The 25,933-nt window shown below is 44.9% G+C and overlaps 1 protein-coding gene across 4 annotated transcripts in view; it reads right to left on the bottom strand.

The window, feature by feature from the left end:
* Nedd4 (E3 ubiquitin-protein ligase Nedd4) overlaps positions 1–25,920 on the bottom strand; it is a 34,074-nt gene extending 8,154 nt beyond the window's left edge. Inside the window, exons 1-13 of one of the 4 annotated variants that reach the window (XM_037436251.2) lie at positions 25,703–25,920; positions 24,603–24,694; positions 23,677–23,764; positions 11,705–11,743; positions 11,573–11,626; positions 11,221–11,402; positions 8,025–8,130; positions 6,343–6,545; positions 5,466–5,601; positions 4,463–4,561; positions 3,652–3,792; positions 2,735–2,830; positions 173–227 (exon numbers count right to left, since the gene is read on the bottom strand). In XM_037436251.2, the coding sequence (XP_037292148.2) occupies positions 173–227; positions 2,735–2,830; positions 3,652–3,792; positions 4,463–4,561; positions 5,466–5,601; positions 6,343–6,545; positions 8,025–8,130; positions 11,221–11,402; positions 11,573–11,626; positions 11,705–11,743; positions 23,677–23,764; positions 24,603–24,694; positions 25,703–25,744 (1,333 nt within the window). In that variant the 5' untranslated portion in view covers positions 25,745–25,920. The remainder of the gene's footprint in view (positions 1–172; positions 228–2,734; positions 2,831–3,651; positions 3,793–4,462; positions 4,562–5,465; positions 5,602–6,342; positions 6,546–8,024; positions 8,131–11,220; positions 11,403–11,572; positions 11,627–11,704; positions 11,744–23,676; positions 23,765–24,602; positions 24,695–25,702) is intronic. The other 3 variants (XM_075896405.1, XM_037436253.2, XM_075896415.1) reach the window with 3 other exon arrangements.
* Between the last annotated feature and the right edge of the window lie 13 nt (positions 25,921–25,933).

Below are 25,933 nucleotides of genomic sequence, written 5' to 3'. Positions count from 1 at the left end.
GGGGAAGGTGCAAGTTTTCGAACTTTCGAACTTTTTACTAGTGTTTGCTATTTCATTCGATTAGCATCAGAATGAGTTAAAATTTACAACTTGATAAGTTGAACCGCAAAAATGAGTGGTTTTAGGGAATGAATACACCAAAAAGACAGGGGCAAAAGTTAACGGCACTTACTGTGGTCAATGAAGAAAATTCGGCCATCTGTATGAACGCGCTCTTCCCAGCCATCCTGCGTATTGAAATGGCAGGAGACAAGATGAACTTTGGAACTTTTCTTTTAACATAGAAATCCGTGATTAACTGATTAGAAGATCCCACTGAAAATTGCCCAACTAAATAGGTGCAAAGACGCCAGTAGGTTTAGACTGTTTGAGCGGGTGGATGTTGCATAAGAAATCATAATTCATGACAAATAGAATTAGCTAAATTCAATTATCATTCTAAATTGTTTATATTGGGGCCCATTTTAGGTGAAGAGCTAAAGTTGACAAAGCAACACAGACAAAAGAATCTGTGTTAATATAAGCATTCGTAATGCTATCCAAAATGTTCTCGAATTTCATGTAGCACCTTTTAAAGAGAAAGGAGTGAACTGTGAGATAAGCTTAGCAGTGTGCAAGTTTTTATGGCGAGGATATTTTTTTTGTATTTTATCAACACTGTTATGGTGGCATTTACAAGTTCTCTTCGATTCAAATTTGAATTATCGAATATTTTTGAAGTATTCGCAATGAACAAATAGGTAAATATTAGTCTGCATTTAACCACCTGTAGAGGTGGTTTCACTAAAATGTAGGTGTGCTAAGCCGTGAAAACAACCGTTCAGGAAAAATTCGCTTTGCCGCGAAGCCTCCTTCAAATTTAAGGGCGCCCTGCAACAGTTACTGAGCATGGTCAGAAAACGCTGCCGATCGGTAGTCGAGGCTACCCAGAACACGCGAGGCGAATATTATAGCGCAGTACGTGGCCTGTAATTCACAATAAATTTTCAAACCTAAAAATTGCTTTCTTCCCTCGGAAAATGACACTACAAGCTCAAAAATCACTTGTCACATCCAAGAAGGAATATACAGCTCTGGCCACAGCCATTGGTTGATTTGAGCATGGCGTGCTCATCGTAACTGGGTCCACCACGGGAGGCCGCGACTTGTCCACGAGTACATGCGTGATCGCACTGAAAAACCGCGTATTCAAAGAAAAAAAAAGAGGTGCTCAAGGTCACGAGGTGCCGTGTGACGTATTTTCTTTCGCCATGCCATTACTCCCTGCTTAGCTTCCAGCTATTTCGCCGAGAGGAAAAGAGAGAATGAAATTGCAGCGTACAACCAATTTTTGGAACTCGGCTCCTACTGAACTGATTTAAAAAACCTTGAGGCAGTAAATTTGTGAGGCACCGATCATGTTTACTGGCTCCATGCCTACTTGAAGAAGTGTTGCAGAGCCTCTTTAAGGAAATATGTTACCCTCAAATCCATTCTTCATTTTATTAAGCTTGTTATGATGGCTCATATGCTCTAAGTATAATAAATTTTAAAACATTATCTTGCAGCTTATCACACATCCTACCAAAGCTACTACTCAAGGTTGTTTCGACTTCCTTTGAATGAAAAAAAAAAATGGCATTTGCATACAGCCCCTATTTCAATTCAAAATAAATATTGTGCAGGTTAGTTCGGCCATGATAAATATTCCCCCTTTTTTTTATATGTCATACATACCATTTAAATTCGATTCAAAATTACTCGATGAAAATCACTATTCACTTCTAATTCACTCTGAACCCAAAATTCTTTATTCGCACAAGCCTACTAAAACAGTACTAACAGGCAATGTTCATGCATGACTGCATTTTTAGTGTATTGTTGACTTCAATTAAAAAGACCTTGACATGTTCACCCAGCAATTCGCAGTTTTCAGCGAAAAAAAGAAGGGGCGGGTCTGTTAAATTCAAAGCATTTCTTAGTGGATCTAAGACAGTTTGAGTGTTTCTACCAACATATCTATCTATTTGGCTGCCTACGTCTGGGTGCTCCCGTGATTGCCTTCTCAACAAGGTGTAGACCAAAATTGGTATGGGAGAAGAAGGGAAGCTTGACAAATATGACTGTCTGGTCATGACATGAGCAACATTTAAATCCTATAGCGTATGTCGTCAAACCTCCCACAAAACACGTATAGTATCACATACTCGTATACCATGGGCTACGGGATGTGCCACAGGTGATGGACATACACAGGTATATATCTACCTAGAAATGGCATGAAAAGACATAGGTAATACGCGAGAGTAATGAGGGAAACCAAAATTGGCAGCATTGACCCAACGAATGCAAGGAATAGAGATCACGATACCAGCAGGAATCGAAACCAAGATGTCTGCCTGGCAGTCAGATATTCTACCACAGAGCCACCAATGATTTTGAAACTACTAGTTTGAAGAAAGACCTTGTGAAGACATAATATCGGTGCAACAGTTCTTGCATACTGATTTTCCATACCTTCTGATGGTACAATTTTCAGATGATACGAATATTTTTGGCGACCCCATCAGATTCGTGCCACCGATGTTTTACTGTATAAAACCATAACAACAAAGAAAGTCACACACATTTATTTAATTTATGTTTGTGTCATAAAATTGGCCTGCTTTCTCAGGTCGACACACATTTTTTCTAAAATGTCTCAACAGCAAATGGTACTTCATCAAAATTCGCACATAAACATTCGAACACTTACAGGAAGTGGTCCCAAGTCATCCATGGTGTTTTGCTGGCTTCCAGGAAGACTGCCATGCCGGGGCAAGTCGCTTGGTTTTCCTGTCCTAGGATCCACCTGAGAACAAAAAAAAAAAGCAAGCAAGAGAAAGAAAGACCTTGTTTCCACTGCCGGCTGGTTTCTGTCGTAGCAGTACTAACTCCCATCTCAACTCTCGCACCGAGTCGGTAAAGCATGACATGAGATAGAGAAATGATATTTGCTAGCTAAAACTTACACATAAAGAGGGCATCCGTTCAAGTGAGGCATACACAAGGCAATTAGCAAACAGAGAACAATGAGAAGGCTGAAAGCACTTCAGGACATAAGATAAACTTACCCTGAATCTGCCACCATTTTCCATACCTTGTTCTAATGTTTCATGCAAACACAATTTTAAAGAAAATTTTGCTCCATAAAATAAAGGAAGGGGGCAACATTTGTACGGAACACACATTCAGTTTGACCACACATGTGACAATAAATTTAATCTAAACTTAGTTTTTTAAATTTCCAATGTTGGCACATGTCAGTGAGTAACAAATAAGGTAAGAATGCGCTGTGGCTCCTAGCCAGACTATTGTCCGAAATGATAGCCTGTAAAGGTCTTGCCATCATTAGACAACACTTCCCAGATAAATCCCCACTTTAACAGATGGAGTTATGTACTGCTATATAAACTCTAAAGGCCCAGTGAGAGAACCATGTCAGCCCACTCTTTGCTCCTAGTAAGACAATGGGGGCCTTCAGAGCCAACTGCACTTAATTCTGTAAGACAATTCAAAGACCACTGTTCTTTCTTTCCCATAAGCATTTCTGGTCTTTGACATCGTTTTCTTTTTGCTTTCAAACGCTAGAAACATCTCAACAGTATACTGCCCTAATTTGTCCCAACTCACCCAGGTGGTGGTCTTGGTGTTGTGGTCAATGAAAAAGAGCCGCCCATTGGGAGCCACCTGCAGGGACCAGCCAGCTGGCAAACCCTCGGGACTCGGCTGAGGCGCTGATGTCAGCTGGGGCCTCACACTGGCCTCCATGGGCTGCAAGTTAAGACCACAGATGTGCACTTCATCTTTAGCAGCAGACTGACATTTGGACTCGGTCGCAAAACCGAGAACTGTCCCAGGATCCACAGTCATTTAAAGGGAACCCGCAACTTTTTAAATGCGGTTAGGAGAGGCTGCCCATAAGCAGTCAAGGATACTGAGAACAAGTGGGCCAAACATTTTACTACAGCATATGGCAGGGAATTTACAACAAATTTCCGTCAGCAACAAATCCCTTGCTTTATACTCAAGAAATGATGCTATGTGCCCCAACTCAACTGCATCACATACCTGAAAGACATGGCCATTGGCTTATAGCTATCAGAGTGCTTGCTGGGAAGAAAGAAGAGGAAGCACTCGGAGTGTGCGACAAGTAACTAGAACTACACTCGTACTTGACTAATTCCAAAATTTGTTGCGGCAGTCAATTCGTAAGAAAAAAAACTCCTATAATGAGGTCATTTTACCGTTACTTGAAAAAGTGTTGCAGGACCTTTTGAAAGCAGAGCACTTTCAAAGTTTTAAATTTACACTAAAATATCTATTAGATTAAGAAGAAGTGGTAGAATTTTAAACACAATAAAGGCCTTATGTGCTAAAATTATGATATTACAATCCACATTGTACTAGGGAACTACGACACGAGACCATGAAGTTGATATACCAAGGTAAATCGTCGCTGTGAATTGGCACCAGGAGGCAGAGTTCCATTCTGCTGTGCGGTAGCCTCTACAACACTGCCCCTTTGCACAGATGGCACCGCCTGCATCAAAACATACCCAATGACAGCATTAGCAACCATGCTATCGTTGAAGCTTGTTCAGATTATTGCATGGCAGTGTCCGCATTTGATCAAGTTGCATTGCACTTTTAATAGAACATAAATAATTAGCTCAGATCATGAAATAAAACACTAGAATAAACCAAGGGAGATAATTTTTGACGGGTCACTTCTTTGTTTGACACAACCAAAATACAAACCAGCAGACCAGCTGCTGGTTTTTAATAAGAATGAGCCAAGCAGTTTCTGTGCGACATGGTACAATAAGAAGAAATAATCTAAGCTGTGCTTTGTTAATGAACCTACATAAAGCACCTGAAAAACCCACACCCTGCATGTCATTCACAAAGAAGATGAGTGCCTGCACTATCAGCTTTCACTTTAAGCACAATGGAATGTTCTACAGTTTAGTAGTTCTCGCACCATCAGCTTATATTCCACAGAGGGTAAGCAATAATGCCTACCGGGCATAAGATGAAACCAGCGCTATAGATAAGAGTAACCAATAAATAAAAAGTTCACCTGCACTGTTTTTCACTGACCGTGAGCCTGAATTAAACTTTTTTAAGGTATGGCTGAAGGAATAGCACGAAACATTATTGTAAGTTGCAGAAAAAACAGCTACCGCTCATAACACCATAGAGCGAACGCCAGCTATGGGGTTCACAAATTTCACAAGGTACAGTCTTACATCATCACCACCTTTTGCTTTCATCCTAACGTTTGGTTGGTAGTGCGTTAACAAACATACCGTTTGGCTCTTGTCGGCTTTTCATAAGTGCTCATGACAGACTCCGGAATACAGCATTACGGAGAAAGCAGAAACTGGAAAAATTTAATTTCACATGCAGCAACGTCTAGGTTTCTAATGGGCAGAAAAACCAACCTGCGGCTCCTCTATGTGATTAGGGGTAGTGGAGTGATTGGCCGTCTCGTCAACGCTGATGTGGACCCTCCGCTGGAACTCCTGCGCCAGGTCTAGGTTCCGCTGATGAGCTGCTGCACCTTCCTCTGAGCCATCACTGCAGCACATGCAATGCAAGGACCAGCCATGAAACAATGCACTAGTAAGTATCCCTGCTTAAATCTGATGGATAGCAGCAGCAGTTGTGTCTCGCAAAAATAAACAAGAAGGAATTGGGGTTCCTGCTTCTTGTTTGTTCAGTCAAGTGTTTCTGCTTGCAAAATGTGTTATTTTTTGCAAAGCACTCTTTTTGCAGTGCATATAGAGAAATAAAATAAAACGCTCACAGGATACCTCATACGATCGCCTAAGATGTCTCAAAGACAAAAGTCGTCATCTTCCAAGTCAGTGCATTGAGCCCCCTTTTTTTGCCTGAGAGCTTTCTGTGCATCGCCTGATTTTTACCCGCTTTCATTGGCTCACTTTTGACTAAGTGACATTGTGTGATGTCGCAAATTTTGGTGATGTGCGACTTTATGAGGACGTCACATGGTGCACTCATGATGCAATGATTTTTGCATCACTCATGTTATGCCACTTTTGCCAACACTGACAGTAAATTTTTGCATTTGATAAAACAAAATTTCCACTAAATATAAACTGTCATTTGCAGGCACTGAAAGCAGCCTGAAGGTGCGAGGCAAAGCTAGAACTGTACTCGATGCCTGTGGTCCTGCTGAAGTGCTGAGAAGTCTCTAAGCAGGCTGCCCCTCAGAGTACTGCAGGCTAGTAAGAGCGTCACCCCAACTACGACAGCCCAGTTTTCAAGTAAAGTTAAGTAAAGCCCTTGGATACACACCCCCTTATGGGACGCTCCCATTGTGTCGTGCGGGCCACGTGGTTGACATAGTAGATACGTCCGCAGGCGTCTTCCCGCTCCTCCCAGCCAGGTGGCAGTGGTGACGGAGGGGCTTCGCTGCCCGAGAACTCCGGACTGCTTGTGCTGCCAGCCCCTTGAGATGATGGCGGCCCGCCGTCTTCCGCATCCACCACCTCCCAGCCCTGAAAGATAAATGCGGTGGAGTGTAACAAAACTAAAAAAATGTTTTGCATTTTGACTTTGCGCCGTAAGTAGAAGACCTCCTTAGGATACACTTTAACAGAGCCTGAATATTTTCCTGTGTAACGAAAAACCTAGATGGGGTAATATATGACACTATTGGTGCAGAAGACAAAAAAAATGGCAGCATATCCACGGAGTGAATGATGGAGAGTGGGGCGAAGCATTCGTCCGTCCATGCGTCCGTCTGTGTGACCTTCCATGCGTCTGTTTGTGCGCCCGTCCCTGCGTTCTTTCGTGCATCCGCCCCTGCGTCCGTTCATGCGTCCATCCATGCATCTGTTTGTGTGTCCGTTCGTTCATCTATTCAACACTCCAAGTCCCACCATCTCGCATCTTTTTATCATATATTCCCCATATAGAAGCACCGCCATCCAGCGGACATTCCAAGGACTAAACGAGAGGTGGCACACGCACACTTTCTTACGGCCTGCGCTTTGGGTCCACTTCCCACCTTTAACCACCTCGAGTTCATGGTATATTCTAGTTCACTGTATTCATGGCACTGCGACCAAACGCTCGCTAAACCTTTCGAAAACCAAGGAGGTTACGCCCAGCGAGTATAACGTAGCAACCTTTCCCTGTCAGATAGGGCTCAATTTACATGCCAATGGCTGCTAATGAGAAATGAGAGACAGGAGAATTCGGCTTTTACTTTCTTACGGCTTGCGCTTCGTATCTACTTCTCATTTTTAACCACCTTGAGTTCATTCATGGTATATACAAGTTCATTGTATTCATGGCACTGCGGCTCAACGCTCGCTAAACCTTTCTAAAGCTAAGGAGGTTACACCCAGCGAGTATAATGTAGCATCCCTTTCTTGTCCGATAGTGCTCAATGTACATGCCAATGGCTGCTAATGGGAATCGCAGCGTGCGCGTTGACTAAAAGCCGAATGCTCATGTCTCTCATTCCCCATTAGCAGCCATTGGCATGTACATTGAGCACTATTTTTTATTGTTAAACAACGCACAAAAGAAATCTCTCACTGGCACCACCTTGGAGGTCAAGTGTTATACCTATTTCGGGTATGTGCCACTGGTGGTTACATACGAGGGACGCCCAAGCCACGCCATAAGGAGCTTCGCTCCTAAAAAGAGGTTTCTTAGGTGTTTCTATTGTCAGAGAATGCCTTAGACAGCCCTGCCAGGAGATTGTGATGGCCTTTTTCACAGTGCCACTACTGCATATTACCTGCCCACCAAGCTTCATGTATTGTGTATCAAGTGTACATTCACATTAATGATTATGCGTCATGCGCTGACAGTGCCATGAGGAAAAATTAGTCTTAAAGAGGCAGCTTCTTTTTTGTCGCACTGTTCTAGTGAAATCATGTCTTGCTCACCACAGGCTTGGCATTCTATAATGACAAGCACTTCTCATAGTTTCTACACTGTGGTGCAATTTCAGTAGCTCTTACCTCGTCTGTTGAGCTCTGATTTGCATTCTCAGCTGCTTGCTGCTCCCCATCTGGCAGGTAAGCATGGTAGACCTGCAGGTGGCCCTTGACCCGGGACTTGGCGCTGCTGAAAAAAAGGCAGCCTATCTCACAGTGTTGTCGAAACAAAGCATCCAGTGTATATACACTCTTTAATTAAAAGAATGTTGAGACTATTTGTATAGAGTGTTAATGACAAATAGATGAACAGATCCTCAACACATGAATTTTCTTCAAACATATCAAGTCATGTTGTCCATTTCATTTCTTAGTGTGTCAGTGGACTGCTCAATAAGTGTTAAAATATAATTTCATGGATTGAAGCCAAGCATGCCATAAATAATTCTGCTCATTCTTGTCACAGCAAATGTTACAGCAAGTGCTCTGCTGGTAACAAGGGAATTATAAACCTGGCTAGATTACAACAGCAACACAGTTTTGTTTCTCAAATGAGGGCTGCATCATGTATTGGTTGCCTAGTGTGGACAATTTTCACAAGAGAAAGGTGATGTGCGATAAGCATTCCCATATAACTAGCATTTAACTAGCCCATTTAACTAGCAGCAGGGCATGGACATGAACCGCCCACTCATTAAGGAAAATACCAAGGCCAATGGATCACATAATATCTGACCAGTCCCTGTCTCATGTCAGCAATAATCTTGTTATATTACAATAATAAACACCCGCATAGAGGCAGTGCTTACATTTGGAATGTGCTAGTACAATTACATGCTTGTGTTATAGTAACTATGTCCTTGAGTATTGCAATGTACACTCAAACCTCGATATAACGAACATAGATACAATGAAACATTGGTTATAGCAATGTAATTGAAAAATAGTCTTGCAATAATACGAATAAATCTTTATAACGAAATTTTGAGTATAACAAACCTATTTTCGTGTAAGATGCAACTTTGTTATAATGAGGTTTGAGCCTATGCTTTTCCTAGCACCAGCTTTGTCTAGACACGCTTTTAGAAATTTTAAACTGCCACAGTAACTAACAATTTTGAAGGTGAGCAGTTCAATCACGAACTGATGTCATGAAAAATACTGCCAGTATAGCACCACTTTTCTTTTTTACATACGTTAACCTTTGAGGCACTATAGCAAGTTTGTATTAGGAATAAACTTCAATATATATATATATATATATATATAATTTTTTTTGCCACAGATCCCCCTAGCAGTGACTACTCATAGATAGATATGTGAGGTTCAACGTCCCAAAACCACAATATGATTATGAGAGATGCAATAGTGGAAACCTCTGGAAATTTCGCCCACCTGGGGTTCTGCAACAGGCACCCAAATCTGAGCACGAGGGCCTACAGAATTTGCACCTCCATTGTAAATGCATGAATGACGCCGCCGCCGGGATTCGATCCCGCAACCTGCGGGCCAGCAGCCGAGTACCTTAGCCACTAGACCACCACGACGGGGCTAGCAGTGACTAAAGATGAGGGAGCTTGTTTACAGTACCTCTAAAGGACAAGGTCAGTGATCTTAATAATAAGTTGATATCTTGAGTAATAAAATGATATTGAGCATTTTTATAATTACAACAGCAGTATATTCTACAAATTTTGAAGTCGGGAGGTACACTTTCACAAAGAACCAGCAAAGAAAAATAAGCGTGGCTACACAGCTAATCCAGAGGTCAAGCAGTTTTGTCGTTTCACTGAATAAAGTTAGGTGGACTTGCACTCAGACACATAAATCTTGATCACACCATCAGAGATAGTACATACAGCAAATCTTATGCCTGAGCGTATCTTACACTCTTTGTTACATTCATAAAGTTATGTTATGAGTCTTTATATTCACAAGCAAAGGCTTCGTGTCACAATTTGTTTCTCACAACTAATTCTCTATGATGAAGTCTGTGGAGGCAAGTGAAGAATCCAATACTGCCAATCTAAAGTAACAAAGTGCGTGTGACCATGAACAGAACATAAAGAGAAAACGGGACATACAAATAAAAATTAAAAAGAAGCATTGCGAGTCAGTGATCACAGAGGTTACACGAAGTTGGCTAGGCTTCACTTTAGGTGCCAACCTTACGTAAACTTGCTATAGTATACATATCTTTACATTATTATCCTCTATAGGTTCAAATTATGATGGAGTGTCTGTAAACCAGTCAAATTTACACAACATTATCCTAAGGCATTGGATATTCTGTGGGAAGAAAGGAAAAAATAGTATTATACGTTGATTTGTCCATTTTTAATCATTATGTAACTGCAATTACAAGGTAGTTAAACATCCACTTATTCCGAAGTAAGTGATGTCCCCGTCGTGTTCCACTTCTGTATAATAATCAAATATCAGGCTCTAAAAAGTTTAGTAGATTTTTATCGGTTATATCAATGACATAATCCATGATTATATCCACAATATAATCTGATGCAACATAAAGTCTAATACTCTCATGTTATAAAAATGCACCCGATTATCACAAGAGCCTCTCGGATCTCAGGCGACCTGCAACTAAGCACAATCCTGTGGTCAGCGATAACAGCACACTACCTGCACTCACAACTAGAACGCAGTACTTTGCCTATGAAGGCACGCTCTTGCAGAATTATGCAACGTAACGTGACTTTACGTTCTAAACTGCAGCTTTGATATATGAAATAGTTGTTCCAAAGAAAGCAGAGTTGCCTGTTCGGCAAGGAATAACATTACAGAAGACTGAGTAAATGGAAAAATATTAAATTAAATTTTTGCTCGAAAGGAACAACTGCCTCTAATATGATTTGTTTAACGTCAATTCTGCACCCCTGTTCATCTTTCAGTGAATGAAACTCCTGTTTGAAAAATGTACTTTAATGGCTTCTTTAGGCTTTGTCTAATGAAAATCGGAAGAATAAATAATATGCAAGGGTGGAGCAAGGTGTAAATCTTCACTCAAACTTAAGAGACTAAATATGTCAGAATACTGGTAACCTCGCATTCTAGAGTAAAATGTTGAAGCTAGTGAGCCATCACGGGTCATTTGTCCCTCAAGAGCTTCATGCCACCACTGAGATGAAACTTTTTTTTTTAGTAGTGCAGGGCATAAATTTCCAACGTGTTTGCAAGAGTAAACAACCAGCGCGCTCAATATTAAATGGCAGTAAGAGAGAGAATGTCAGAAGGCTCCCGTTGGAAGGCAGGCCTGGCTCACCTGCGTGGCCGGAGCAGGTAGTACTTGTGAGGAATGTGCCGCCCAGGTCGTTCCACGGGTATGGCAGCCAGGGGCAACTCCACCAGACCCAGGAAGTCATCGCGAGTCTGTGGCATTGAGCGCGCACCAGACACTGTGACAGCAGCAGGCACACTGTGCGATCGCATTCCTTGCCATAAAGACTGTGAAGGATCCAAAATGCACATGGTGCACTTGAAATGGCCTCAGCCATCAGTACAGAGACAGACAGAAAGAGCGAAAAAGGACGTGCGACCGAGTCCCTGTGCCTACTGCATACCTGACTACCGCACTACATGTCCTGCGTGCACAGCAACGACCGAGGTAAGCTTACCAGTCTGTTTTCATCAAACACTTCCATGACTATCTTGTGCTCCTGAGGATCAACCTGGAAGAAGTTGCACAGAGGCTGGTGTTAAACGGCCATCAGAAACATTTTCACAGCCTGGATGTCACGAATCTTTACCTTGATCACAAACTCTTCATCCCATTTTGGATGCAGCGTCTGAAGAAAAGAAGTAAAACACAATAAATTAGTCAGATTGATGTAGGCGAAGAATGTTTACTAAACTTGATGAAGTTTAGGGGCACGTGTATCAGTAAACCATCTGTATCCTTCTTTCCCCGCACAATCGAGCAGTGGAATAGATTGCCTGTTGATGTGTTTTCGGCGCGTGATGTGTCAGATTTTGAAAAGCGTGTACTTTCTGCAATATTTTAAACATTCACTGTGCCGCTATGTTTCTTTGTGTACAACTATTTTTTTTTGTCACACTTGTTGGACTGTTTTCTGAATTGTGTACCAATTTACCATGCGGATTGATGCTTTCTATGTAATTAATCCCTGCCCACCTGCTTGGTGTTCGGACTGCAGTATGTCTTAAATAAAATAAATAAATAAATAATTATCAGCAAAATAAATAGAATATTTGAGTGTCAAATTATTTGTTTTAGACACATGATTTCTGGTTTGAGCACGTGGATTGCTATGCGTCGCGTTAGGGTATATGTATTGTTCATTCTCAGAATAAACTGCATTGTTGAAAGTTAGCGCTGTGTTTGTGTTATGTCTTCTTCTCTGTCCCGCCCTGGATGTACCATACCTCAGGTACCATGAATTCGCTTCCAGCTCCAGAACCACCTTGCAAAATAGACATTTATTTCAGCAGGGGGTATTTAAGCGTTTACTTAAATAGGTGTCTAGGAAAGTGCATGGTGTTTACCACTCGCGTACTACTGCTTCAAACATGAGTAAGAATAGATGAAAAAGTGATCCACATCAGGCCAACACCTCCTCTATTTTATCAATGCCACCAAGATGCACTCAATCGAGCTGCTTACCACCCTCTCCTCTAGCCCTTTCCTGCTCTTTCTCATCGCCTAGCCTTCGCATGTGCTTTGCAGCCATGGGGGGAGAGAGTTCCTCCCGCAGTGCCTCATGACAGATCATATGAAATAATTTTTTGTTTTCAGATTTGTGGGGCGGCGTCTTGCATTCCTCTTGTTCGGAATATTGGCAGCCAAGCTGGCTTGGTCTGTGAAAGATACAATGTTTTAAGATATTGCGTCGCCATTCGTGGCGCTATGCAAACAACCAATGGAAAAGCGTCAGTGCAACGCTTCTGCATGCGCTGCTCTTTGATGCGACGGCGGCATTGCTTCGAGCCAAAAAGAGGCAGCACGAAGGCACAAATCTGACAGATGTATGATATTGGAGTGGGGAACACGTCTATCGCATCAATGGAGGTAAGCGCTCGGAAGCACGTGTCGCGCAAGCAGCGCTACCCATCATGTAGCGTCGCATCACGACCACTCTCTGAACTATGGCCGACAGACGGCTCCCGTTGAGAAGCGCGCGTTTGCACTGGCATTGAAAGAAATAAAGGAGGTGTTGATCAAGCCATCAATGACTTAAACATCATATCTTATCATGCATTCCTTTCACCTTTCAATACCTATTCACTGCACAGCTACAGTCAATCTTTCATTAGCATGACACTATACAATTTCCAAAATGAGCCACTTTCATTACTGGTGACTCATTCTCCTTTCATGCTGACACTACATAGGAATACTAATAGCAAACACACTTGATACAAGTATGGTAAACTTTTTGTCACACTTCCTGGTAACATCATTTCTGCAAAGACATGTACTTTACATACAGTGAAGCTTGACTTGAACGAACTTTAAGGAACCTTAAGAAAAACTTTACTAAGTGAAAGTTCGCTGAACTATAATAGCTATGCTTCTCCTTGTTATCAGAAGCTAACGAAAACATCTGTTGTTGACATGAAATTGGAACCATTTTATTTGTAATGATGCTTAATTAAATGTGAATTTCCATTTTCCTAGCCTGTTTTTAAAGATGTGGTAATATTCTACTGTCGTTATGCACTTAAAGGCACACTAAAGGCAACTATTAAGTCGACGTTTATTGTTGAAATAGGGGTCTATAAACCTTATATTGTTACTTATGTGCCAAAGAAGGGCCTATTCTGAAATAAAATCACGTTTTAGTGTTCCGCGTCGGGTTAGTGCACTTCAAGTTACCCGCCTCAAAAAGCGGACCGACCAGACCGATTCACGTTACTGTTACCGTGCACAAATGTTGCCCGGCTTTACTGCGCTAGTAGCAGCAGACCGAAAGCAACGGGAGCCACAGCAGCAACAACGGCCATTGATCAATTTACAACCATTGGCTTCGAGAATGCAAATATTTTTGGTTCAACGGCGCCCTGCTAGATGGCACCACCTGTCCCGTGTGACCACGTGAAAATGAATTTTTGAACCTCTTGTGCCATTCCCCATAGTAACGTCCGGCGGTTCTTTTTTCATTGAATCAAGCAGAAATGAACAAGCAGCATTTTATTGCGTCTCTTGATGTATGGAAGGTTCTTTATTTAATGCAGTAAGATCGATTGCTAGTAATTAATTGTAGGCAGTCCCTCTGATGTCATCGAGATCACTTTGAAAATGTCCTACTGCAGCGCCTGTACTCTTGTGCATTTACTTTAATTTTTCCGTAAGTAGGGCACTGTTGTTGATAATATTGTCGTTTTAGATATTGTCATACATTGAGCTTTCACTCTGATATAAATTGTTATTTGACTTTAGTGTCCCTTTAAAGGACCCCTGACAGTGAAAGTTTCGATTGCGACTTTTTTACAGCAATTTAGAGCTCTGCATGTGGTCATGCTGAAATTGAATCGTAAATGCTCCAACATATCGCATAATTTATGCTAGCATCCTTAATTCCAAACAATTTTGCATCAGTTCAAAACACCCACCTAAATACAATAAGACACTAGCCCCCCCACAGCGGGACAGTGCCTGAGACTACGTGTGCTCAAGCTTTGCTGATACTGAACGTGCTGTTTTCAAATAGGGTGAAGAATAAAACGATGTAGATGCTTTGAGTGTTTCCCCTTTGAAAAAAGAAAAGCATTCCTGGCTTAAGCAGCCAAAATCACCTAAAGATCAGCCCAACAAACTTAACAAGAGGGGTGACGAACCATAGTCCTCACTGTGTGCCAGTCGGGGTATTATGTGCACCCCACAAATGTTCTCCGACATAAACAATACTTGCTTGACCTTCGCAACGTCTCGAGGGGATCCCCCCTCTATGTCAAACCACAGAAAATGCCGATTGCACCTGAATACTCGGATGAGCCTGCAACCTTACTTTATAACCAAATTAAAATATCTTATAGGCAACGTTCGTTGCCTATAACAACACAAGCATCTCGAGTTTCCAAATTTGATGTCAGGGGTCCTTCAAGACGACAGTGGTCATGAATTAAGTCACTGTGTCAAAGCTCTCATAAACCTTCTCCAGCACAACACACTACCGAGCAGAGAAGGGCTTCTCTTTTTTCAAGCAAATCAGTGCTTCGTTAGCTGAAGTTGCCGGGTCTTCCTCTACAAAGGTTACTTCCTCCTCCTCCTCTTCTTTTAATGAGATAGGACACTCGCTACAATTTCCTCCATAGACAGAGTGGTGCATTACTCAATGCAAAGTCAAAGGTAACATAGCCCTTAAAACACAAGGTGCTGTCCGTATCCAGTCTTTCAGACAATTTTTTATCAGTAGGAAGGGAGAGGCACTGGATGGTGTCATAAAATATGTTCGTAGAACTGAGATGCTCCCTGCAATAATGTTGTTAAGCTGAAATGCATTAGAATTGGGTCCAATGATGCTCTGGCTGAGGATTCAGAAAGCATTTGTACAACTGAATTGTTCATTTAACTGATGTTCATTCAAGAGGTATTTTACTGTGCAACGTAGAATCTCTCCACAGTCAAGCAGTTAATGCTAGGGTTTGATGCACAATTATGACGGTGGCAGAAAAAGTTTTTTCTCGTGCAATTACTTTGATTGATATGTGGGGTTTAACGTCCCAAAACCACTATATGATTACGAGAGACGCCGTAGTGGAGGGCTCCGGAAATTTCGACCACCTGGGGTTCTTTAACGTGCACCCAAATCTGAGCACACGGGCCTACAACATTTCCGCCTCCATCGGAAATGCAGCCGCAGCAGCCGGGATTCGAACCCGCGACCTGCGGGTCAGCAGCCGAGTACCTTAGCCACTAGACCACCGCGGCGGGGCCCGTGGAATTACTTTATTATTCCCCATGTAAACATGTCCCCCTTTTCTACTGAGGTAGCCCACATTTCAACAGACAAGCTTCCTAATCTCCATGGTAATAAATGTAGGCAAGCAAGGAACATGCTGTGGAAGCTAAAGGTCCCAAATCACACGTAGAAAGTGCACATAGCCATAAGCGGTATGCCATCGCTAAAAACTGACAAAATATGTCTATCTTATCCACTATGACTGAATGCTACAGGGATAACTAAAATGGCAATATAAATACCCCTATTATCCATAGATGACTTTTTCATAGGAAAAGTGACCCATGTACTAGAGAACGTCTGCATGGCTAGACATCACACTGGCAAATAAGGTGCTGCAAGTAAAAGCTCAATGAACACAAGCCCTCTTGCGATTTAAAGCTTTCTATTGACTGGTCTAGTCGCACAGACGGGAAGGGCATGCATCAGAAAATTCCGTGCATGCAACACCTAGTAAAGCTTGTCAATTTCAATTAGAGCTTGGTTAATAAATGTGTAGCCTTGAAAGTTACTTGTCTTAAAAGGACACTAAAGATAAATATTAGGTTGGCGTTGATTGCTGGAATAGCGGTCCAGAAACCTTGCAGTGGTACTTTTGTACCAAGGAAATGCTTATTTTGATATAAAATCACATTTTACAGGTCCACACGGCATTAGTGCACTTCAAATCACCTGCCTGAAAACGGACCTCCTGATGTAGCAGTTGCCTTGCCTAACGTTGCTTGCCTTTACAGAGCGGCTGTCGCTTTACTGAGCAGCAGAGCGAAAGTAGCAGGAGCCACATCAGCAACAATGGCCATTGAAAAAGTTTCTGCTTGCATGGTTAAACTGGGTTCCGTTATATGGCCCCACCTATCCAGCCTAACCAGGTGAAAATGGAACTTTTGAACCACTGGCACCATTCCCTATAGTCATGCAGGACGGTTCTTTTTTTTAATGAACCAAACAGAAATGGGCAAGCAGCATATCATTACGTGTTTTAATGCCTGAAAGGTTCTTTTCTTACTGCAGCTGGTATGATTACCAGTGATTATTATAGTCAGACCCTTTGACGTCATTGGGATCACTTAAAAATGCCTTACTTGTGGCACGTCGTGCTGTACATTTATCTTAATTTTTCTATCAGTAGAGCACAACTGTTGATGATATTGCCGCGCGCTTGATCTGCCAGCGCAAAAGAGGCAGACGAAGTGGCAGTTCCCCTCGTGCCATTGTTCTGTTTTTGGCTGCGCTGAGCCGACCGCTCTTCGGACTTTTGTGAGGACGCCTTAAAAACGTCTCCTGTCTTTTTAACGTGACATTTTAATGGTGGAGGTGCTGGGTAACCTCACCTATGCAACAGACTCCTTCTAGCAGCCGGAACGTGACCCAAAACCCAGAGCTTACGCCGGTACACCGTTTCAGTCGGAGGATTCGAGGACTGTCCCCCGAGTTTGTGCCTCACAGTACAAGTACGTCGACTGGTATGGAGAATACTGTTGCTGTCACCGCTTCCCCTGCCGCTGGAGCCGCCGCTGCTCCAACCGCTGCACCCGCAGCTGCACCCACTCATTACACGCTGCAAAAACCACGTGTTCCGAGTCCCTTCCGTGGTGGCCTCTATGAAGATGTGGAAGATTGGCTGGCTGAGTACGAGTACGTAGCGGATTTCAACGGGTGGGACGAAGTAGCGAAGCTCAAGAATGTGTACTTTAGTCTTCTGGATGGTGCTCGCACATGGTTCCAGAACCGCAAGGGCCTCCTAACGTCGTGGCATGAGTTCTGTCACAGGCTCCGCGAAACGTACTCGAGTCTCGATCGTCGAGAGCGCGCTGAAAGGGCCCTCCGGTCCCGCATGCAGATGCCTAATGAAGGTGTGGCTACATACGTGGAGGATATGGTTCATCTGTTCACTCGCGCCGATCCAACCATGCCGGAAGACAAGAAGCTGCGACACTTGATGCGAGGTGTGAAAGAGCAGCTCTTCGCTGGACTCATTCGTAGTCCGCCTAGAACGGTTGCGGAGTTCCTCACTGAAGCCGTCGCCATGGAAAAGGCGCTGCAGCAGCGGAACCAGTACGATCGGCAAGTGAATGCTACCTATACCACCGGGCTAGGCTCGTTCCCGACCGACGTGGGAGCGCTTCGCGAGCTGATACGTTCGGTTGTTCGCGACGAGCTGCAACAGCTGCAACAGCTGAACCAGGCGCAGCAGCAGCCTTCCACGAATTGCATCGCCACCATCATACGTGACGAAGTTCAGCATGCGCTCGGCACACCTCGTCGCGAGACACCAACGCAGGTTGCTGCACCACTTCAGGCGTTCGCAACTTCAAGTGAACCTCTAGGGGTGACCTACGCAGACGTATTGAGACGCACCGTTCCGTCGTCCACGACACCATCCCCAGTGAGTGGTTTCCAGCGCACCACTTATACCGACACGTTCGAACACAACGCACCTGCACCAGTCCCACTACCAGCCGCAACCCCGTACGCCACACTGCAGTCCGCACAGGTGGTCCCTTATTTTGCAGACACTCGACCCGTCATGCGTAAATCCGACATATGGCGCATGCCCGACCGACGACCGCTTTGCTACCACTGCGGTGAAGCGGGTCACCTCTACCGAGACTGCCAGTACCGCCGACTTGGGCTGCAGGGTTTTCCTGCCAATTCACCCCGCCCCCGGTTTGGACAGAGACCACCAGAAATTGAAGATTTTATCGCTCGGCAGAACGTCCCACTCAGGCGTCAGTCGCGCTCACCGTCACCGCGGTCGTCGTCTTATTCAGGCAACGGAAATCGAAGGCCGCAAGGACGGTCTCCGAGCCCCCGCCTGGAAAACTAACGCCAGCGACCTTTCGAGGCGAGGCCGCTGATTCTCGACGTGATGAAGACCTCGCCCTCCAATCGACGCGACATCGGACCAACGGAAATTCGACTACGCCGGCGCCTGTATCCCAGCTGAGCGACTTTTCAATGGACATACCTGTGATGCTCGACGGTCGCAATTTAACTGCCTTAATAGACACTGGTGCTGACTACTCGATTATTAGCGGACAATTGGCACGTACCTTGAAGAAAGTGATAATGCCTTGGACAGGATCGCATGTACGTACAGCTGGCGGACATGTTGTAACGCCGGTTGGTTTGTGCACGTCCAGGCTACAAATACGAGGCTGCACGTTTTTGGTCAGCTCCATCGTGCTACGTGACTGCTCCCGCGAATTAATTCTCGGCCTCGATTTTCTTCGGGAATATGGCGCCGTAATCGACCTACGGCGACGCTGCATTTCCTTTTCGACAGTCAACGCTACGTCAAGGGACTCCAACCGCCGTACAACCGCCCTCCGTGTTTCCGACGACAGTGTCACAATACCACCTCGTGCAAGTATCCTAATTCAGGTGACTTCCGAAGGAACCAGTGACGGTGAAACAGTGGCAGAGTGCAACGTCTCCCTGCTGCTGGCGCTTGGAATTTCTGTGGCACGAGGCATCATTGACATTCGGAACGGTACAGCCGAGGTCATGATTACAAATTTCACCAATGAGCATCGTCACCTTTTCCGGGGCACTGCGGTCGCCTACGCTGAAGCCTTGGAGGACGTCATTGAGTGTTTTGCCTGTGAAGACAGTAGCCGCGATGGACAAACCGTAATAGATGTTGACATGAACAGTGCACTGCCGGAAGAGAACCAGAGGGCCTTGCGAGAGCTATTGTTTGAATTCAGGGCGTGCTTTGCTCAGTCGTCTAAAGTGAGTCAGACGCCAATTACACAGCACAGGATAATCACTTACGACGACGCAAGACCTATTCACCAACAGCCATACCGCGTCTCGCCGACAGAACGCGCAGCTATCAAGCAGCAAGTGAAAGAAATGATCGACGACGGCGTTATCCAGCCTTCGAACAGTCCCTGGTCCTCACCGGTCGTTCTGGTTAAGAAGAAGGACGGTACGCTTCGCTTCTGTGTAGATTACAGAAAGCTCAACAACGTCACAAAAAAAGATGTTTATCCGCTGCCGCGTATTGATGACTCGCTTGACCGACTACGACGAGCGAAGTATTTTTCTTCCCTGGATTTAAAGAGTGGCTACTGGCAAATTGAGGTTGATGAGCGCGACCGTGAAAAAACCGCCTTTGTCACGCCGGATGGCCTCTACGAATTTCGGGTGCTACCGTTCGGACTCTGCTCTGCGCCAGCTACCTTCCAACGCATGATGGACACTGTGTTGACTGACTTAAAATGGCAAAGCTGCCTTGTGTACTTGGATGATGTGGTCGTGTTTTCAACCAGCTTCTCCGAACATCTGAAGCGACTACGACAGGTACTTGAGGCGATTCGGACGGCTAACCTTACGTTAAAGCCGCAAAAATGCCATTTCGGTTACGAAGAACTAAAGTTCCTTGGACATGTCGTAAGCGCAGAAGGCGTCCGTCCTGACCCTGAGAAAACCGCCGCTGTCGCAGCCTTCCCGACTCCTGCCGATAAGAAAAGTGTGCGGCGGTTTCTTGGTCTATGCGCGTACTACCGGCGCTTTATAGGCAATTTTTCGAAAATTGCCGAACCATTAACTAGACTCACTAGAGACGATACGCCGTTCGTTTGGAGTGCTGAACAAGAATCAGCATTCACAGAGCTTCGGCTTCGCCTGGCATCACCACCTGTTCTTGGACATTTCGACGAGGAAGCCGAAACAGAAATTCATACCGACGCCAGTAACGTCGGTCTGGGCGCGGTACTCGTCCAACGGCAGGAGGGAATTGAAAAGGTTATCGCCTACGCAAGCCGAACCCTAACACGCCCGGAGTCAAACTACAGTACCACGGAGAAGGAGTGCCTTGCTGTCGTGTGGGCAATTGCTAAGTTTCGACCTTACCTTTACGGCCGTCCATTCAGAGTAGTGACGGATCATCACTCGCTGTGCTGGCTTGCGAACCTCAGAGACCCCTCCGGACGACTGGCAAGGTGGAGCCTACGTCTGCAGGAGTACGACGTCACTATCGTGTACAAGTCCGGTCGTGCACACGAAGATGCGGACACGTTGTCACGCGCGCCAGTTGAGCCTGCCGCTCAGAGCTTCGAAGAGGACTGCCCTTTCCTTGGCTCCGTAAGCGTAACAGACTTGGCTTTACGGCAGCGAGCAGATGCTCAATTGCGACCTATCATTGAACATCTAGAGGGCCGCAACGTATCACTGCCCCAGCATATAACTCGCGGATTGTCATCCTTCTGCTTACGACAGGGCGTGTTGTACAAGAAGAACGCAGCCGCCAGCAACAAAACTTACCTGTTGGTCGTCCCCGCAGAGCTGCGTGAGGAAATTCTATTTGCCTGCCACAACGAGCCTCCATCGGGCCATCTGGGCATCACCCGAACCATCGCTAGGGTACGAAAGTCTTACTACTGGCCGAAACTTGCCGCTTGCGTTAAACAGTACGTTCAAGCCTGCCGCGAATGCCAGCGCCGAAAATCCCCATCTGTTAAGCCTGCGGGATTACTTCACCCTATCGAGCCACCCAGAACACCCTTCGATCAAGTCGGCATGGACCTCCTGGGTCCGTTTCCCTTGTCATCTTCCGGCAACAAGTGGATAATCGTCGCTACAGATTATCTAACCCGCTATGCTGAAACTAAGGCGCTTCCTAAAAGCACGGCTTGTGAAGTTGCTCAGTTTTTCATCGAGAGAATTGTATTACGCCACGGTGCTCCATCCTGTGTCATCACAGACCGAGGAACAGCGTTTACAGCAAGGCTCCTTGAACAAGTTTTTCAGTTAAGTTACTCCACGCATCGCAAGACAACAGCGTATCACCCTCAGACAAATGGACTGACCGAGCGGTTTAACAAAACGATGACTGATATGCTGTCTATGTACATAGACGTACAGCACAAGACGTGGGATGAAATACTGCCTTACGTAACATTCGCGTATAATACCGCTACGCAAGAGACCACACGATTCACTCCGTTTCGTCTTCTATACGGTCGGGACGTTCAGACGATGTTGGACGCAATGCTCCCATGCGACATTGACAACATCGAGGATCTCGACGAAGATGCTGAGTGTTTCGTGCAACGAGCCGAGGAAGCACGTCAACTAGCCCGCGTAAACATCAAGAAACAACAAGGCGTCGATGCACAGCGCTACAACCGCTGCCACAGACAAGTCGATTATAAACCAGGTGACCAGGTGTTAGTTTGGACCCCTGTGCGCTGCAAAGGTCTCTCTGAGAAGCTTCTCAGTCGGTATTTTGGCCCGTACAAAGTGCTACGACAAGTGAGCGACGTCAATTACGAAGTCCTTCCGGACGGAAGCCAACCACCCCGACGCCGACAGCTACGACCCGAGATTGTGCACGTGGTGCGGTTAAAACCGTACCACACACTGTGACAATGTCTTTTTTTTACGATACACGCTTCGTTTAGCATCGAGGCGATGCTCTTCAGGGAGGAGGGGCAGTGCCGCGCGCTTGATCTGCCAGCGCAAAAGAGGCAGACGAAGTGGCAGTTCCCCTCGTGCCATTGTTCTGTTTTTGGCTGCGCTGAGCCGACCGCTCTTCGGACTTTTGTGAGGACGCCTTAAAAACGTCTCCTGTCTTTTTAACGTGACAATATTGAAATTTTAGACATTCCCAAGCGTTGATCTATTACTCTGACGTAAATTGCTATTTGCCTTTGGTGTCCCTTTATGTGGCAGACTAGACAAAGCAAAAAGAAAGAAGTAGTGCTAATAGCCCAAGCAAACATAATAAGTGCTAACAAGATGCCACAAAATACCAGAATAACCTTCTAATATACCATTCGCACCTAAAATATTTCAAGCTACTGCACGGTGTGATTGATTAGAGATGTACTGACACCTATATGACATAATAATTTAGCATGACTGCCAGTTGGGCATGTTGGTAAAGGTCCATAATAAAACAAGTACAATGTACACAAAGACTTACATTCTGTGTCCTACCTAAGCCTTTGTGCATATTGCATCAGTTTCATCATGATACTATAATTGTTCGGTTCGGCACATAGGTTCTGCAGAATAGATTGATATGCGGGGTTTAACGTCCCTAAACCGCCATATGATGAGAGACGCTGTAGTAGATAGGGCCGGAAATTTCGGCAACCTCGGGTTCTTTAACGTGCACCCGAATCTGAGCACACGGGCCTACAACATTTCCGCCTTCATCAAAAATACAGACGCCGCAGCTGGGATTCCATCCCTCGACCTGTGGGTCAGCAGCTGAATACCTTAGCCACTACACCACCACGGCCGGGCCGTTCTGTAGAATACTCCAAGGTAGTGGAAGGATTCAGAAAGAATAATTTACAACCTCTATTTCAGCACGAAGCCACAAAGAAATACACACGGATTTTTTCCTATGTAAACAGAAAAAGGAATTCTTTCAGAGAAATGCATATGGATTTTTCTTGGGGGGGGGGGGGGTTCATGCTACAAATTGGTCAAGTTTGTTGGGGTTTGATGTTAAAAAAACTACGGTATGATTACAACGGATACCACAGTGGAGGGCTCTAGAAATTTCGACTAGCTGGGGTTCTTCAATGTTTATCTGAATATACGTACACAAGCTTCTAGTGTTTCACCTCTATGAAATCGCGACCGTGACTGCTGCAGCTGAGATAGAATCCATGTACATAAACCGCTTAGCAAGACGCTATGTAAAAACGACCTTTTATTGTGCATTCCGTGCACATTTGTGCAAGGATTGTGCTAGTTAATGGAAGGCGAGGCTTGTTGAAACATACGTTTCAACAGAAAAAAAGATGTAAGCCCCATACTTCTTCAGAATCACTCACCTTCTTTTTGGTTTTCGTGTATAGTGAATCCAATACTGTGTAGCTGTCACCCCTAGCCTTGACAAGGTCAATTCGCACATACGGATCGCTGTAAAACAGTGCCCAGTTTAGAACTGCAATATGCACCAAGGGGATCTCGATAATACTAAACTAAACCATGTTATTAATACAATGAACTACAGAGCTAGATGCCGATTCAGACTATTAAGCATTGAAAATAGAGATAAAAGCTCTAAATATATTTAGTGCAATGCTTGAATGCTCTCTTAATGTTACACCTCAATGCTTTCTTTTGATGCAATGCCTTAGTGTTATGCAAACTTTACTGTGTTTATGGTCATGCAAATATAATAGGGAGCTTTCGAATAGGGGCCCCAAAGAAATAGCGTCAAGGCCACACCACTATGCATGCAAAAAACCCAAACCGCATTAGGGTTGGGGACGTTGTTTCTTAAAATTGGCGGGAGCTCCAAAGACTGTCCCAAAAGTTTTCGGTCAGACAAACATGACAGCACTCACTGAAGTGAAGGCTCTCGGCTAAGACTAAAATGACATAGTATAGGGGGAGTGTCCAAAGCGCTGCACACCCTATTCGAAAAACTCATCGTTCCTGCTTGACCCAAAGCGTCCGTACGCAAAGGGCTTCAGGGCCCCTATTTATAAACTCCCTAATGGCATTAGTTCACAGCATTGACAGGCAGATGAAATTTTATTTCACAACAAAGCAAAATAGTTGACATTGCACAACAAGTACACCAACTTGCAAGTAATGTATATGCTACACAAGACTTATAAATTAAAGTACCCATAGCACAATAGCTGCCACATTAAAGGAAACGACATTTGGTAAACACCTTGGGGAACCCATGCTAATTAAATCCATGCAATTCGCTAGCTCAATGCAAGGAATTAAACTTGATCCTTACCTCGCTCCAAAAATGTCCTTTTTCGCCAAGCTGTGGCCTGCCACAATGCGCAGCCGTAACAGCTTCTTTGTGCCGCCCTGGCCCGCGCCCTCCTGTAACGCAAATAGTGGGCAGCTGGCAAAGGCTAGCTCACCTCGCAGCAGACACAACGCAAGCACATTCACGTATCCAAAGGGGGGAAGTGGGGGGCACGAAAAATGCACGATAAACAACTCGAGTTTCTACTACATTTCGAGAGATAAGCGTAAGCTTAAAAAAACGCCAGATACGCGGCGACATCCAACACAGTTATACATTCACGAATAATCTTCGCGTCACACATTTCTTGTTTTTTTCCCCCTTTCGGTAAAATGTAGTAAAAAAGAACGCGTAAGCACTTCTGACCTTGCCTTTATCCGGCCTACGCACACGATCATAAAATGTCCCTCACACCGCGTGATTATTGAACCGGATGCGGAAAACTTAATGTGTGCATTTACGTGATCGTACGAACTAGTGAAGCATGCGTTGACCATCGTTGTTTTACCGCACTGTGGGACACTATGCGACATAATCGGACCCAATAACATGCGCGTTCGAAAAAAAAAAAAAAAACATCAGCAAGCGGCGACAGAAGTCCTCGGCCGGTTTGATTCGAAGTTGCTTATTGCGCTCAAAGACTGCCCTCGTGCTTCGACTCCCTTCGGAGTGGAACAATCACCCCAGTCAATTGAGAAGCGCGGCAGAGTCAACGTCCGTCGCTAGCGCCGTGATCAGCTGAGAGGTGACGCGGGTATTGAACCGCCGTTTCCACAAAAACAATACAAACTACGCAGGTAATGAAGGCTGATAAGGCGGAAGCTCGGCCGCATTCTGAAGCGCAAGGCTTCGCGACAGAAATTTTCAAGCTTCCGTGAAATCGTTGAACGAAAAGATTGCGGGTGATGAGCCGAACGCTTTTGCGAACGTCCTTGCTAGAAGTGTACCCCGCCCAAGTCACCACTTTTGTCAGCTTTTATGAGCCTCGCACAGGCGTACAAGCTGCACAACTGCAACCAGTTCGCCGATGCGCCCTGGGTGTAACGAGCGAAAACCGAAATTTGCGAGAAAGTTTCACTTGCTTCTGTTGTGGGGTTCTCCGTAGACTGGCCCCCGTCCGCCATGCCATACGCAATGCCTGGATGCGTTCCGTACTGTGCCCTATTTTTCTGCCTTCCCTTGGCGCGCACCAGCTTTCCGACGTGAGTGTTCCGTTCTTCAAGAGCGAGCCACTTCAAATCCGACACAGCAAACACGAAACTTCACTGAAACTGTTGACCATCTCAGCTCGGTGAGATTTCCGCGTACACCAC

The sequence above is a fragment of the Rhipicephalus microplus genome, chromosome 1 (assembly GCF_043290135.1).
Source record: "Rhipicephalus microplus isolate Deutch F79 chromosome 1, USDA_Rmic, whole genome shotgun sequence".
In the NCBI taxonomy this organism is placed as follows: domain Eukaryota; kingdom Metazoa; phylum Arthropoda; class Arachnida; order Ixodida; family Ixodidae; genus Rhipicephalus; species Rhipicephalus microplus.
This window is presented reverse-complemented; position numbering and strand designations above follow the sequence as displayed.